Source organism: Schistocerca cancellata, chromosome 2 (assembly GCF_023864275.1).
Source record: "Schistocerca cancellata isolate TAMUIC-IGC-003103 chromosome 2, iqSchCanc2.1, whole genome shotgun sequence".
Classification (NCBI taxonomy): Eukaryota; Metazoa; Arthropoda; class Insecta; order Orthoptera; family Acrididae; genus Schistocerca; species Schistocerca cancellata.
The window spans coordinates 292743212-292760770 of record NC_064627.1 but is presented as its reverse complement, the minus strand read 5'-3'; the positions used below and the strand labels follow the sequence as shown (position 1 = coordinate 292760770).

Here is a 17559-nt window from a genome sequence, read left to right as displayed (position 1 = left end):
ACGTTCCATGATGATGTACAATTTTATATTCTGGGATAACCCATCAGATCAAGTTAGAACTTTACAGGTACAAGAACATCTAATATTATTTATTTGTGATGTAAATTCGAGGATTAGTCTTCTCAAAGAACTGAGTGTACTAACTGCTGCTTTCAGAGAAAATTATTTCTTAATAAAACTTTTGAATACCATAAGTCATATCCGTAGCTCAGTTCATGAAGTAAATACCAGTGATAGCAGCACCTTCATAAGAAGTTAAAGTCACTCACTCTGGCCTAGAAAGGTGCTCTTCCTCAGGAACATACATTTTCTATAGTTTGTCATCAACTCAAAAATGTTTAGCTATTACCGTATATACTTGAATAGTCAGTGCATGTTTTTCCCCGAATTTAATGTCAAAAAACTAGGGTGCACGGTTATTCTAAGCAAGGTTGGTACTGCTCCACCTTCAACAATAGATGCCATTATACTATTCCATTGTTGTGGCCTCAATCTGTGACACATCAGTAGCACGTTAGAAGTATTAACAATGTCTTCAAAGTTGTTAATTATGGCTTCAAGTTCTCGTTATTGCTCGTACACTGCTAAAGAAAAACTGAAAATTATTGAAGAAGCCGAGAACATTGGTGACTGTGTAGCAAGAAGAAAGTATGATGTGAGCGAGAGTTTTATTCGCGACTGGCGGAAAAACAAAACCTGGCTTCAAGAAACTAACAGTAATCTCCTGAGATTTCAGGCCAAAAAGCGGAGCATCCAGATCTGGAAAGAAGTCTCTGCGAGTATGTAGATGAGAAGTGACAATACGGATTGGCAGTGATGACTGAATTGTGCCAAGTTAAAGCACTGGCTTGAGCCAAGGAACTAGGCATTACCAGTTTCAAAATTAGATGGGGCTGACCATCAAGATTTTTCAACCAAAATGGATTAGGATTCCGGAGGAAAACTACCGTCGCTCAATGGCTTCCAGGCGATTACGAGGAAAAAATAGTGCGTTTTCTTCGTTGTACAATAAATCTGCGTCACGAACAGTCCTGTGTTTTATTGCAAACTGGTAACGTGGATCAAATGCCAGTCAGTTTTCAGATGCTGTTCGACAACACCGTGAACAGGAAAGGAGAATCCAGCATCATGATAGACATGGCTGCAGTGAGAAGCAAAGGTGTAAGTGATGTGTGTAACAGGCGATGGAAGAAAGCTACCACGTTACGTGATATTTAAAAGGAAAACTATTCCAAAAATATCAATGCAAGGCATATTAGTGTGAGCGAATCCGAAAGGATGGATAGATAATGAGCTTGTGATTGACTGGGTGACACTTATTTGGCAACATCGATGTGATGCGTTACTGAATTTACATAATATGTGGTCCTGGACACCTTCTCCGGACATACAACTAAGAAAGTGCGAGACGATTACAAATAGGGAAAACTGACTCGGTCATTAACCCTCTAGGCCTAACATCCATACTACTACCACTAGATGTGTGTATAAATCGGAAATTCAAAGCTGCACTTAAACAGCAGTATATGCAATGGATGGTTGATGAAAACAGTTAGTTCAGACCGAGTGGAAAAATCAAATGGCCGGATTTGTCCCATATTAGTGAGTGGGTGAAAAGTGCATGGGAGTCCATTCTGCAACCGTCTTTTTTTTTTTTTTTTTTTTTTTCCTATTGTAGGTAGGGCTAGACTCCCGGCTGGCAGGGATAATGTTCCGCGGCCGGCTTCCTGGCTAATGGGCCCGCCGGCCGGCCAGCTGTACGATGCTGAATTGGTTGCGTTTTAACGATTTATCAACCTGTACAACAGCATGTGAAGATTATGATGTGTTTCTTCAAATCAAATGATAGATGTAATTTTGAACACGTCATTACATTAGAACAATTTTTTTTGTAACTAAAACAAATTAAAGCAAAAAAAATTTTCCCTCCTTCGGAATTAGAGTGCGCGGATTATTCGAGTATATACGGTAATAAGTACAGCTTAAGAGGACATAATGGGTGTTTTGGTAGCCTACTTCTTTGAGAAATTTCACAACAGTACTACTTAGCACACATATTATTAACTACCATAACATGACTACTATGGGACAACTGACTTTGGTGCAGTTTCAGTACAGTAATTTCATCCATGTAACTGCATTGATGAAGTGTTCTGTTGGTCCTTGGTAGAGTATTTTATACATTATGAATGAAAAACACACAGTACTGATCCAATATTCTACAACATTTATTATTTATTTCACAAACTGGTTTTTGGCTGTTATGCCATCCTAGGTACGAAGATAAATGTGTGGTATAGTTAAATTTTTGCAGGTTCCAAGGTTTTAAAGTAGTACATCTAGCCATGCTGGGTAGCTGCGCGGTCTGGGGTGCCTCGCCACGGTTCACGTGACTCCCCCTGTCGGAGGTTCGATCCCTGCCTCGGGCATGGGTGTGAATGTTGTCCTTAGCGTAAGTTAGATTAAGTAGTGTGTAAGCCTATGGACCGATGACCTCAGCAGTTTGGTCCCACAGGAACTTTTTACAAATTTCCAAATTTAGTAGGCCCTACATCTACAAAGTACCTCTGTTTACAAAGATGACAATTGGTAATGTTAGATTTAGGAATAAAACAAGAGGAATTATTTCAGTGAAAATGTGATGTAAGATTACTGAACTAAGACAAAGTGTGCGACACATTAACTAATGAAATATATAACAAATTACAACAATTGTTTTTAGAAGAAAATGAATTCTGTGCTCGCGACACATTAACTAATGAAATATATAACAAATTACAACAATTGTTTTTAGAAGAAAATGAATTCTGTGTTCTGTCATAGGCATTTTTGTTTTTTATACATGACATTGGTGGACACTTTTTGCCCACTGATAAAGACAGCACTTCAGCTTTGTAAAAGAGTCGAGTATACAAAATCACTTGTAATTGTGACAAATTCTATGCATGTCAGCCTGGCAGTGCGATATGCACCCACTTCAAGGAGCACCGTAGAAATTGGAAACTTAGAAAAAGAGTCTCTACTTGTACAGACCACTTGCTTAAAGAAGACCATAGTTACAAGTGTAACATTAAGTGTTACGTCACATCCATAAAGGAAGGAACATGGATTAACCTGAAATAATGGATTAATAAACATATGTCCATCTGCCCAAGCTTAGTACTGAATTACCTAACACAATTCCCTTACTCACTACTTGTAGCTGCAGATACTGCTCATAATCCCATCCATGCCTTATTGTAAATTATCCCTCTTACTCACATGGCCAATTTTTTCCTTTATTTCAGTTACTATAATTTCTTTTGGCCTGTTAAAAGTTTTACTTTGTATAATCACTGCTGCTTCACTTATGTGGTTAATATCATTAATATATCTTTTCTGTTTGCAATTTAGGAACTATTAAAGACAAGATTGTTCAGGCACTCCATTGGAACATGCCACCAAAATTTACTGTTCAATTTTTTTTCTTTTAAGAATGATTGTTATAAATTATTATACAATTAATTAATTAAAATGTCACATATTTTACTTAGTTAAATAATATTATACCACACTCTCACTGACATAATTAAAGCACTCCATCTTCAGGCCACGAGTGGCCCACCGGGACCATCCGACCGCTGTGTCATCCTCTGAGGAGGATGCGGATAGGAGCAGCGTGGGGTCAGCACACCGCTCTCCCGGTCATTATGATGGTTTTCTCGACCGAAGCCACTACTATACGGTCGAGTAGCTCCTCAATTGGCATCGCGAGGCTGAGTGCACCCCGAAAAATGGCAACAGCACACGACGGCTGGATGGTCACCCGTCCAAGTGCTGGCCACGCCCGACAGTGCTTAACTTCAATGATCTCACAGGAAGCGGTGTATCCACTGCAGCAAGGCCATTGCCACTGAAATAATTACTATCATTTTATCCCTAAATCTAATAGTAACAATTTTCGTCTTTGGAATCAGAGGTATGCTGTAGAAGCACTAGTTTAAAATCTTAGATCCTACAAAAATTTCACTGCACCACATATTTATCTTTGTATCTGATGACGGTGTTACAGCCAAAAACTGGTTTATGAAATAAATTATAAGAACTGTAAAATATTACCCCAGTGTTGTGTCTGTTCTCTTTGATAATGATCTGTGTTAGTAAGCCCAGTAAACCTTTTTTTTTTTCTTTTTAAGCATTATAGAGCACACACATTTATTGTTGCAGTAGAGTCCCTATTCCCAAAGGCATTTTGAAGCTATTGCCAGTCCTGCCCTCCCCCACCTTGAAAAGAGCCAATGTTTAACTTTCGTGTCTGCATCAAATGTTATCACATGGTTAATGTAACATCGTTTTTCAAAGTGTTAGAGCAATGTGTAGCTGAGGCAGGACATGGGAACCAGCCCAGTATTTACCTAGGTAGATGTGGAAAACAGTCTAAAAGCTTTGTCTAGGATGGTCTGCGCACCAGCCCCTTTCATTAATCCATGAGGTTGATTCGATATTGGGCCAGTGTGCCTCCCCGTGGAAGTGAGTGACAACAAGTGTCTAGCGCAGTTGTTAGAGCGGTAACTGATGCTACAATGGCAGGTACTCAAGATTTAAGTGATTTGAATATGGTGTTATAGTCAGCACATGAGCAATGGGACACAGCATCTCCTAGGTAGCAATGAAGTGGGGATTTTCCCATACGACCATTTCACGATTGTACCGTGAATATTAGGAACCTGGGGGGGAGAAAAACCCTTCAAATTTCCAACATTGCTGTGGCCAGAGAAAGATCCTGTAAGAACAGGACTAATGATGACTGAAGAGAATCATTCAACATGACAGAAGTGCAACCCTTCCACAGATTTCTACAGACTTCAATGCTGGGACATCAACAAGTGTCAGCGTGTGAACCATTCAACGGAACATAATTGATATGGGCTTTCGAAGCTGAAGATCCACTCGTGTACCCTAGATAACTGCATGACACAAAGTATTGTGCCTTGTATGGGCCCATCAACGCTGACATTGGGCTCGTTTCAAATTGTATTGAGCAGATGGACGTGTATGGGTATGGAGACAACCTTATGGATCAATGGACCCTGTATGTCAGCAGGGCACTGTTCAAGCTGGTGGGGGCTCTGTAATGGTGTGGAGCATGTACAGTTGGAGTGATATTGGAGCCCTCATACGTCTAGAAATGACTGATGGGTGACACATACATAAGCATCGTGTCTGATCACCTGCATCCATTCGTGCCCATTGTGCATTCCAGCAGAACAATGTGACACCGCACATGCCCAGAGTTGCTACAGAGTGGCTCCAGGAATGCTCTGGTTTCTGCTGGCCACCAAACTCCCCAGACATGAATATTAATTGAGCATATCTGGGATGCCTTGCAAAGTGCTGTACAGAAGAGATCTCCAACTCCTCATACTCTTAGGGATTTATGGACAGCCATGCAGGATTCATGGTGTCAGTTCCCTCCAGCACTACTACACACATTAGTCGAGTCCATGCCACATCATGTCACGGCAATTCTGCATGCTCATGGAGGGCCTACGCAATATTAGGTAGGCGTACCAGTTTCTTTGGCTCTTCGGTCTATGTCCCACATTGTTGAAGATTCCTCATTTTGTGTCTATGGAACAAACATTGAATCTAATCAGATTAAACTTTCAGATGGATATGCTTTGTGTAAACAGGAATACAAAGGAAAATATTTTATATAGGGGAAAAAACTTAAAAAATTGTGAAATTTCATGCAAGTAAAATTATTATTCTTGCAGAAGTTATTGGTGCATGGCAAGAGATAACTGTAATTACAATAATGTCATTTCCTTTTGAAATATAGTATATCCTTGTACTTTTTTCAGTTAGATTCACATATGCTTTAAAAAACACACAAGGGCTTTCAAAAATAAAATAAATGTACAACATACACATTTTACTACTAAGATAATTATTTACAAGCATAAATAATGTTCAAATAAATAAATGTTTGGCAGTATTACCATGAGGTGAGATTAGCTGGTGCTTCTGTTAAACATTTAATATTACATGGTTACAACACATGAAGACTTTTCCATGAATGCATCTACAATTTAAATTCATGAGCACAATGCAACATTAATATCCTGAATGTCTTACATAAATAGTCTCTACAGGATTAACATGGCTAATCAGGTACTCCAGTCTTAACTTCTGGAATGATGGTATACTTCCTTAAAATCTTGCAAATATATATGCATTTTTAGAATGTATTATTTGAGACTATAGAAATGGATGTAAGAACAGTCGTCTGAATATTTATTTTTAGCCATTTGCTCTTGAGAAAAGCAGCAAACATTTTTAACAAGAAGAGCTAAATTTAACAAAAAACATCTGTGTACGTTATTTTGGAAGTAGGTGTTTTTGAGATGGCCTGTAATTTCTACGTTTACAAATGCCAGTTGAATGGAATTTAGGAATTAGTCTGAATTGAATTATGAAGTAATAATGGTAATTTTTAACCTTTAAAATTTGCTGTTCCCTGTAAATAAGCATCTATAAATAACTGTGTTTTGAAATGTGGTGTTTGGCATGGTGGTTATGTTCTAACATTTCTGATTATTTTCATGTACATAGAGTTCTTTGATTCATAAGTACTGTAGTATTATTTGAATTGATAACTATCCATGGTAAATATCTTAACATTGTGTAAATAACCTTGACTGAGGTAGAAAATTGTATTAGCAATTGTAATGAAGAAGTAACATGCTGTATGCATTTCATAATAGCAGTGTGGTAGAGTCTATATGTAAATATCTGTTGGTAAAAATATTGGTGGAATAGTGAATTGTTCATGCATACAGTTGTTTGAGAGCCTGTGTTTCGTGTGCAAAGATGGCTAAAGATGGTTTTAACATAGTTGTTTAAAAGACAACATAGTATGAAAATGGAACCTATGAACAGCACATACATTAGTGTGACGATACTAAACTTTTCAGGTGTTACTCTGTATGTATCTACAGATGCAACTGTAAAAATATCATGGAGTACTGTCTTCAGTGCCCGATATAATCCATAATGCCATAAAACAGTCTCACAATACATCTGAGCTTTTTGCATGACTGGTAAATTTTCTTAAGGGCAGTCAAAAAGTAGTCCTATCCTTTTCTCTCTCGGAATAATAAAAGAATCATTACAAGACTGAATTTGGCACATTTTCTTAGACCTTTTCACACATTCCGTGGCAGTCTGTTTCTTTAGTTCACAGATGTCACCAGTGAACAGTTGACATTGATAAGTTGTTGGGACAGTATTTCATGTCCAACTACAGCCAACATAACAACTAGTCATGTCACAAATTTATGGTAAATGTGTGTAGAGATGCACCAGATATGAGTAATATTTGCCCATTTATGTAGCACTGTAACAATATTCCACAGGGAGAGTTGTAACTTGTTGATACAAGCTTCTGATCTGGTATTTGATTACATACTCCTTAAGTTTTTTGTCATATTCAGTACCTGCGAAGGACATTGTTTATACCTGTACCTATGAAGGATGCATTTAGAAAGCAGCATGGAGATGCTGAATTTTTCAAATGGGTAAAATGTGCCAAACATTCACTGTACATAAAATGTACTGTCAAATTAATGTTCTGAAAAGTCACTTTCCCTCTTGTTTCAGTTTACATAGATACTGCTTATGTTCACAATACTGCAAGACCTTGGCAACTATTTTAAAGAATTGGTGACATACAACTGTTAAATACATTTGAAAAATCATGGCACAATTGCTATATATCAATTTAGTAAAACTATCACTTTTGGTCATACAATAGCCCATCTTCAAGTATGAAAAAGACATTATTTGGAGAACATACATCCAATCATCCTCATTTGTTTCTAGGTCAACATTATACTTAAAGTGCATCAAAATTATAGAATGTTGGAATGTAATCACTTCATTCCTTAGGCAATATGTTAATAAGCCTAACAAATTAACTACACTAAAATTATAGACTGCTTTCTTCTGATGTATAAATCAGATACATTTCTGCATTTTATAATTCAGATGCAGTTAATGTATAATGTTGATAAAGATTCAAATGAATGTGATTGGACACATATCCAGTAATTAGTGTGATATTTTTTTATACCTGATAATGGTATGATGACTGGCTAAAACTGGCAATTTTAATAAACTGTTATACAGATATTGTGTCAAATTGTGATTTTCTAAAAACTTTCCAGACTTCGCTGTGACAACCTATTTCACCAGTGCTAGACTTCTCAGAATTTTACTCAACGATTATCCACTTTTGTAAAGATTGACCAACAAACTGCAGCATGTCTTCTTCAAACTACAGGTGAAAAGTAAGTGTTAATCTTTATAGTTTTCCATTTTCTTTGGCTTTCTTTTATACACGCACACAGGTGCCAGATACGGTGCGCAACTTTCACGCATCACTTCTGTGACGCCTTATCCGTCCGTCCGTGACCTCGACTACCACTCGGTTGTGGAGCAATAACAAAAAGGCCTGCCTAGGCACACGCTTCCCCGAGGTTCCGGCACAGGTGCAGAGAAGAGTGTTCCGCAGTGTATGACGTGATGCTGCAAATCTGACATTTACTTGACGCACGTCGTCCCGACCTCGATATCCCCCGGAGAAGGACAAGTGTACGATTTCGCGTCAACACACAACTGCCCGTTAAAAACTTCATTACCGGGGCACGTGAGAACAGTCTTCGTTCCGTCGATACAGAAGTAGTACGTCCGGCACCGCGAGGTGACATTTTGGAAGAAACCGTTGAGATTACCGTCACATTCGGGGCTCGAGGACGGTACCTCAACACTGCCACAAGTGTACGAATCGGCACTCACACAGTCGTGCCCGTTAAAGAGTTTATCGCCGGGGCACACGGAGGTGGAGACGAGCTGCCGTGCCCGGCAGGTGAAGTAACGGCGGCAGCCGGCACCCTCGTCAGGGTACGTGCCGTCCGACCTGGTGGCACAGGAAGGGCCAGTGGCAGAGTCGGCCAGAGGACTACCACCGTCAGGACACCGGAAGGCCGAAGGCTCGACGCAGCGCCGACCGTCGAACACTCTGTCGCCGTCACACGTGAGCGCCGTGATTTTGTAACCGCCGAGGCAGAAGTAGTACTTGCGGCAGCCGGAGTCCGTGTCGAAGTGGTAGCCGTCGGAGAGACCGACGCAGTCGTCCGACTTGTAAGGGCACTTGTAAGTGTCAGGGTCGACACACTCCTTGCCGTCGAAGACGTAGGAACCGGAGCAGACGTAGGTGATCTTGTGGCCGTTGGAACAGTAGTAGTAGGAACGGCAGCCGAGGTCCGGGTCGCGGTAGTAGCCGTCGGCGGCGCCCTGGCAGGATCCGGGCGCCGGTGAGGAGGCGGCGGCGAACCCGGCCGGCGCTGCGGGCGGCCGCCGGCAGCCTCGCTCCGCCGGCACGCAGTCGCGCCCGTCGAACACCTGGCCGCGCCGGCACGACAGCAGCGTGCGGTTCCCGTCCGCCGAGCAGTAGTAGTACCTGCAGCACCGACACTCCCTCGCTATTCTGTCCAGAGCCGAATACCAGGCGCGGTTTTCCCGCTTACAAAGTGTACATCTAAATTTACATATACTCTACTGGCCATTAAAATTGCTACACAAACAGGAAATGCAGATGATAAACGGGTATTCATTGGACAAATATATTATACTAGAACTGACATGTCATTACATTTTCATGAAATTTGGGTGCACAGATCCTGAAAAATCAGTAATAACGGCCTTGATACGCCTGGGCATTGAGTCAAACAGAGCTTGGATGGCGTGTACAGGTACAGCTGCCCATACAGCTTCAACACAATACCACAGTTCATCAAGAGTAATGACTGGCGTATTGTGACGAGCCAGTTGCCCGGCCACCATTGACCAGACGTTTTCAATTGGTGAGAGGTCTGGAGAATGTGCTGGCCAGGGCAGCAGTCGAACATTTTCTGTATCCAGAAAGGCCTATACAGGACCTGCAACATGCGGTCGTGCATTATCTTATTGAAATGTAGGGTTTCGCAGGGATTGAATGGAGGGTAGAGCCACGGGTCGTAACACATCTGAAATGTAACGTCCACTGTTCAGAGCGCCGTCAATGCGAACAAGAGGTGACCGAGACGTGTAACCAATGGCACCCCATACCATCACGCCGGGTGATACGCCAGCACGGCGATGACGAATACACGCTTCCAATCTGCTTTCACCGCGATGTCACCAAACACGCATGCGACCATCATGATGCTGTAAACAGAACCTGGATTCATCCGAAAAAATGACGTTTTGCCATTCATGCACCCAGGTTCGTCGTTGAGTACACCATCGCAGGCGCTCCTGTCTGTGATGCAGCGTCAAGGGTAACCGCAGCCATGGTCTCCGAGTTGATAGTCCATGCTGCTGCAAACGTCGTCGAACTGTTCGTGCAGATGGTTGTTGTCTTGCAAACGTCCCCATCTGTTGACTCAGGGATCGAGACGTGGCTGCACGATCTGTTATAGCCATGCGGATAAGATGCCTGTCATCTCGACTGCTAGTGATACGAGGCCGTTCGGATCCAGCACGGCGTTCCGTATTACCCTTCTGAACCCACCGATTCCATATTCTGCTAACAGTCATTGGATCTCGACCAACGCGAGCAGTCATGTCGCGATACGGTAAACTGCAATTGTGATAGGCTACAATCCGACTTTTATCAAAGTCGGAAACGTGATGGTACGCATTTCTCCTCCTTACACGAGGCATCACAACAACATTTCACCAGGCAACGCCGGTCAACTGCTGTTTGTGTATGAGAAATCGGTTGGAAACTTTCCTCATGTCAGCACGTTGTAGGTGTCGCCACCGGCGCCAAGGAGCTTGTGTGAATGCTCTGAAAAGCTAATCATTTGCATATCATAGCATCATCTTCCTGTCGGTTAAATTTCGCTTCTGTAGCACGTCATTCTTGGTGGTGTAGCAATTTTAATGGCCAGTAGTGTAGTTTGCTCACTATATTACGAAAATTGATCAGTCTATAGATTTCACATTACGAAAACCTACATACAAGAAAAGCTGGTATCTTTGAAAACCGCAGTTAGCTTTCATTTCATTTATGCAATATATAAAAAGCGCCTCTTGCATTTACTAAAACTCAAAAATTCAGATGAGCTATGGAAAATCGTAATTTATTATTCATCACACAACTATCTTTCAGTGCATTGAAAAAAGTAATTAAACTCACCAGAAATTATTTCTCTTGACACAAAAGTTGAATATTACAATATGTAAGGAAACCATATGACGTGGCGTATTTTGAAAGTTCTGTATTTTATTTGAGAAATAGATAAAATATCTTTTGTTACTGTTTTGATTCTCAGATTTTTGTAATTTTAAAGAAATGATATTTTCCTTCAATTCTCCAGTGTTACAAAAACCGAATGTCATTGTGACATTTGACAATATAATTCTAGAACATTCTGGACAACGATGTTGTGTTATATAAACAACCGATTGCATGTCAGACAGTTCATATTTGTCACAAATGTTTTCAAGCACTCGTACATGACGTGTCTCGAGTAGTATGTACGCTTTGTTATGAAAAACTGTTAGCAAACAAGTCTCTCTTGTGCTATAAATATTGTGTTGTGTTTAATTACGTGTGGCATGCCAAATACGAATTGAATCTAGACGAAATACACTAAAAAAAAAAAATCTGCGATGCACCACGAAGTAGTTACCGAATTAAAATTTCAGAAAAATTGGATGATTTATTCAAGAGAAAGAGCTTCACTAACTGAGCAAGTAAAAAACACGGTAGTCCACCTTTAGCCCTTGCGCAAACAGTTATTCGGCTTGGCACTGATTTAGAGAGTTGTTGGATGTCTTCCTGAGGGATATTGTGCGAAATTCTGTCCAACTGGCGCATCAGATCGTCAAAATCCCTAGCTGGTAGAGGGCCCTGCCCATAATGCTCCAAACGTTCTCAATTGGGGAGAAGTGCGGTCACGTCGCTGGCAAAGGTACGGTGTGGCAAGCACCAAGACAAATAGTAGAAACTCTCGCAGTGTGAAGGCGGGCACTATCCTGCTGAAGTGTAAGCCCAGGACGGCTTGCCATGAAGGGCAACAAAACGGGGCGTAGAATATCGTCGACGTACTGCTGTGCTACGAAAACAAATGGCACCCAGACCATCACTTCTGGTTGTCGGTCCGTATGGTGGCTGATAGCCAGCTTGGTATCCCACCACTGTGCTGGGCGTCTCCGCACACGTCTTTGTTAGTCGCTGGGGCTCAGTTCGAAGCGGTACTAATCACCGAAGACAATTATACTCCACCCAATGAGATTCCAGGCTGAAGCCGTGTCAGGAGATGCCTTGGACAGCAGTTGGGTACCACCCTGTCTGTCACCCGCTATACAGCTAAACAACCAGGACTGATGGTAGGGGGTGCCATTTTCTTTTCGTAGCAATACCCTTTGGGTTGTCATCCGTAGCACCTTTACAGCAGAGCAGGTACGTCGACGATATTCCATGCCCCATTTTGTTGCCCTTCACGCAAGTCGCCCGGGCATGCATTTCAGCAAGATAATGCCCGCCCGTACACGGCGAGAGTTTCTGCTGCTGATCTTCGTGTTTTCCAAACCATACCATGGCCAGCACCGTCATCGGATCTCTCCCCAATTGAGAACGTTTGGAGCATTATGGAGAGGGCCCTTCAACCAACTCGGCATTTTGACGATCTGACTCACCAGCTGGACAGAATTTGGCACGCTATCCCTTAGGAGGACATCCGACAACTCTGTCAATCAAAATGAAGCAGAATAACTGTTTGCAAAGCGACCAGGGGTGACCGAATGCGTTATTGACTTGCGCAATTTGTGAAGCTCTTTCTCTTGAATAAATCAAGTAATTTTTCTGAAATTGTAATCATTTGTTTGTCTGTACATGTACATCACAACCACTGATTTCAGTTCCATTCGGATAATTCCTTCGTGGTGCATCTTTTTCCTTTGTCCTAGGTTGTATATCTTTTGTTATGAAAAATAGCGCGCAAACAGTTTTCTTTCGTATTATAAACTGTATGTTGTATTTTACTACACGGGATAGGCAAAATAATGTGAACACCTGTATTTACTTGGGAATGGTTTATTAATAAGGGGTTGGACCCCCATTTGCCCGTCGTACAGCTGCGATTCTTCTAGGAATACCGGCATACAATGATTGCATAGTCTCCAGTGGAATATTATGCCACTCTTTGATTAGAACGTCTTCTAATTCCTATGGTGACGAGCGAGGCGGAAATCTGCTCTGGAGTCTGCGCTCCAATACCGCCCACAAGGGTTCGGTAACTTTCAAGTCCGAGGACTTTTCTGGCCAAGGACGACGCTGCAGTTCAGGTGCATGCTCCTCATACCACGATTGTACTGTCCTGGCTTTGTGAATTGGTGCATTATTGTCCTGAAACATGGCATCATTGTTGGGGAGCAACATTTGAATCATCTGGTGCACCTGATCATTAAAATCTTTGACTGTAACACGGCCTTTGAGAGTAATGATGGGACCAGCAGAATACCATGATATGATTGACCACACCATCACACTTCCATCTCCATGCTTAACCGTTGGAATCAAGCAATCAGATTGTAGGCTTCTTTTGGGTTTCTCCAGACATAAATCCGGCCCATGTTGGAAATAATGAAACAGTTAACTCGTCGGACCATATGACCTGTTTCCATTGATCATCCGTCCAGGATTGATGCTCGTAACACCATGTTTTACGCTCCTTTGCGTCGGTTGTCGTCACTAATGGTTTCGGTATAGCAGCTCGTCCACGAATATTCGCTTTGTGGAGTTCTCGGTGGACATTGTCGATAGATACGGGATCCCGAACATGGCTACTGATTTCCGCAATCACTTCAGCCGCCGTAGTTACGTGTTGGTATAAATTCGCGTGTTAGCGTACGACTATCTCTGTCATATACTTTTGATTTGCGCCCACTTAAAGTAGTAAAGGAGTTTTGCTATTTGGGGAGCAAAATAACTGATGATGATCGAAGTAGAGAGGATATAAAATGTAGACTGGCAATGGCAAGGAAAGCGTTTCTGAAGAAGAGAAATTTGTTAACATCGAGTATAGATTTAAATGTCAGGAAGTCGTTTCTGAAAGTATTTGCATGGAGTGTAGCTATGTATGGAAGTGAAACGTGGACGATAAATAGTTTGGACAAGAAGAGAATAGAAGCTTTCGAATTGTGGTGCTACAGAAGAATGCTGAAGATTAGATGGGTAGATCACATAACTAATGAGGAGGTATTGAACAGGATTGGGGAGAAGAGGAGTTTGTGGCACAACTTGACTAGAAGAAAGGATCGGTTGGTAGGACATGTTCTGAGGCATCAAGGGATCACCAATTTAGTACTGGAGGGCAGCGTGGAGGGTAAAAATCGTAGAGGGAGACCAAGAGATGAATACACTAAGCAGATTCAGAAGGATGTAGGTTGCAGTAGGTACTGGGAGATGAAGAAGCTTGCACAGGATAGAGTAGCATGGAGAGCTGCATCAGACCAGTCTCAGGACTGAAGACCACAACAACAACAACATTACGTTTACTCGATGATGTCTTTCGATGTTTGATGTAGGCTGTCGTGACTGTTGAAACAGTTGCTCTTGAAACATTCAGTAAGTTGGCTGTCTTGGTTACTGATGCTCCATCCAATCGGGTCCCCACCATCTGCCCCCTTTAGTACCCTGTTAGGTCATTCATTGCACGTCAACCTCGACCTCTGAATGCAGATACGACATGTGTACCACTCAACAACTTGCACTGATGCCTAGTCCATACTGAACACGCACAATCCAGTGCGACACGTGCCTTACCTGCGTTGCTGACCGCCAAACACAACCATCCCATTACTACCACAGTTTACATTATTTTGCCCATCCCCTGGCTCTGAGCACTATGGGACTTAACATCTATGGTCATCAGTCCCCTAGAACTGAGAACAACTTAAACCTAACCAACCTAAGGACAGCACACAACACCCAGTCATCACGAGGCAGAGAAAACCCCTGACCCCGCCGGGAATCGAACCCGGGAACCCGGGCGTGGGAAGCGAGAACGCTACCGCACGACCACGAGCTGCGGACCATCCCCTGCTTTGTGTGACGTGCCAAATATGAACTACACTACTGGCCATTAAGATTGCTACACCACGAAGATGACGTGCTACAGACGCGAAATTTAACCGACAGGAAAAAGATGCTGTGATATGCAAATGATTAGCTTTTCAGAGCATTCACACAAGGTTGGCGCCGGTGGCGACACCTACAACGTGTTGACATGAGGAATGTTTCCAACCGTTTTCTCATACACAAACAGCAGTTGAGAGGCGTTGCCTGGTGAAACGTTGTTGTGATGCCTCGTGTAAGGAGGAGAAATGCGTACCATCACGTTTCCGACTTTGATAAAGGTCGGATTGTAGCCTATCGCGATTGCGGTTTATCGTATCGCGACATTTCTGCTCGCGTTGGTCGAGATCCAATGACTGTTAGCAGAATATGGATTCGGTGGGTTCAGGAGGGTAATACGGAACGCCGTGCTAGATCCGAACGGCCTCGTATCACTAGCAGTCGAGATGACAGGCATCTTATCCGCATGGCTGTAACGGATCGTGCAGCCACGTCTCAATCCCTGAGTCAACAGACGGGGACGTTTGCAAGACAACAACCATCTGCACGAACAGTTCGACGACGTTTGCAACAGCATGGACTATCAGCTCGGACACAATGGTTGCGGTTACCCTTGACGCTGAATCACAGACAGGAGCGCCTGCGATGGTGTACTCAACGACGAACCTGGATGCACGAGTGGCAAAACGTCATTTTTTCGAATGAATCCAGGTTCTGTTTACAGCATCATAATGGTCGCATCCGTGTTTGGCGACATCGCGGTGAACGCACATTGGAAGCGTGTATTCGTCATCGCCGTGCTGGCGTATCACCCGGCGTGATGGTATGGGGTGCCATTGGTTACACGTCTCGGTCACCTCTTGTTCGCATTGTCGGCACTTTGAACAGTGGACGTTACATTTCATATGTGTTACGAGCCGTGGCTCTACCCTTAATTCGATCCCTGCGAAACCCTACATTTCAGCAGGATAATGCACGACCGCATGTTGCAGGTCCTGTACGGGCCTTTCTGGATACAGAAAATGTTCTACTGCTGTCCTGGCCAGCACATTCTACAGGTCTCTCACCAATTGAAAACGTCTGGTGAGTGGTGTCCGAGCAACTGGCTCGTCACAATACTCCAGTCACTACTCTTGATGAACTGTGGTATCGTGTTGAAGCTGCATGGGCAGCTGTACCTGTACACGCCATCCAAGCTCTGTTTGACTCAATGCCCAGGCGTATGAAGGCCGTTATTACAGCCAGAGGTGGTTGTTCTGGGCACTGATTTCTCAGGATCTATGCACCCAAATTGCGTGAAAATGTAATGAGATGTCAGTTCTAGTATAATATATTCGTCCAATTAATACCTGTTTATCATCTGCATGTCTTCTTGGTGTAGCAATTTTAATGGCCAGTGGTGTAAATCAGGACGAAATGTTAAGAAATAGCGTCTTTGCTGCCAAGTGAACAACATGTTGACTTATTCATCCCCTGGTTAGAGGACGAGCGGCGCAATTTCAACAAAGAATAGATGAGTACTTATCTTTAGATATCATTGTTTTTGAAATTTGTAACTGGCTCCTCTTTCCTTCATTTCTAAAAGCACTAAATTAGCGAACATTTTTGAAAACTGGAGGAACTTTACATAGTTTCGCAAATAGTGTCATTTCAAAAGGACACGGCTAGTTTCCTTGACTATTCATTCTGTAAGCGACCTCGTGCTCCGTCGCTGATGACCTTGTCGTAAGACGCCGCTCTGCCGATGGCTCACCTCGTGCAACTGGCGGCGTCGGCGTAGAATCCGGGCTGGCGTCCGGCGCAGCCCGACCACGGGTGCGGCCCGGCGCAGAGGAAGCCGTCGGCGTCGGCGTCGGCGGTGGGCAGGCAGCGCGCGCTGGCGCGGTCCCAGGCGGCGTCCTCGCTGCAGGCGCCCCACAGCAGCGTGCGGCCCGCCGCGCACAGCACGTAGCCGCGGCAGCCGCGCGTCGAGAAGTCCGCGTGGAAGCCGTCCGCCAGGCGCGAGCACGCGTCGCCGCCCGCCCCGCCGCGGGACTCGCTGCTGACCGCCTGCTCCGACAACACGACGCACTGCGTCACGCTCTGCAATCTGAGCTCACATCACTTACGCTCACAACACTCGCAACTCCGGGAAAGAGTTGGGCGACATAAACGAAAGGTGGTAGGCGTATTTCTATATCTGAAACATGATGTCTACTCAAATTTCGGGCCAGTCGCGCGATGGAAAGGATTGGGTTTGGAGAATTCCTGGAGGATTTTATTTCCCGTCATGTGTAGCGCCAACAGTGAAGTAAGGAAGAAGTGGTGTTAAGGCTTGGATATGTTTTTCATTGTTTTGGCCTTGTCTCCTTATTGTGCTCAAGAAAACACTAAATGCGAAAGGATAGGAA

General features: G+C 43.2%; 1 protein-coding gene across 1 annotated transcript in view; it reads right to left on the bottom strand.

Annotated features, from left to right (window-relative positions):
- Window positions 1–5757: 5757 nt before the first annotated feature.
- The window catches only part of LOC126153488 (uncharacterized), a 251625-nt gene continuing 239823 nt past the window's right edge, over window positions 5758–17559 (bottom strand). The window contains exons 8-9 of the mRNA XM_049916075.1: window positions 16923–17218; window positions 5758–9502 (exon numbers count right to left, since the gene is read on the bottom strand). Coding sequence (XP_049772032.1) covers window positions 8584–9502; window positions 16923–17218 — 1215 coding nt within the window. The 3' untranslated portion in view covers window positions 5758–8583. The remainder of the gene's footprint in view (window positions 9503–16922; window positions 17219–17559) is intronic.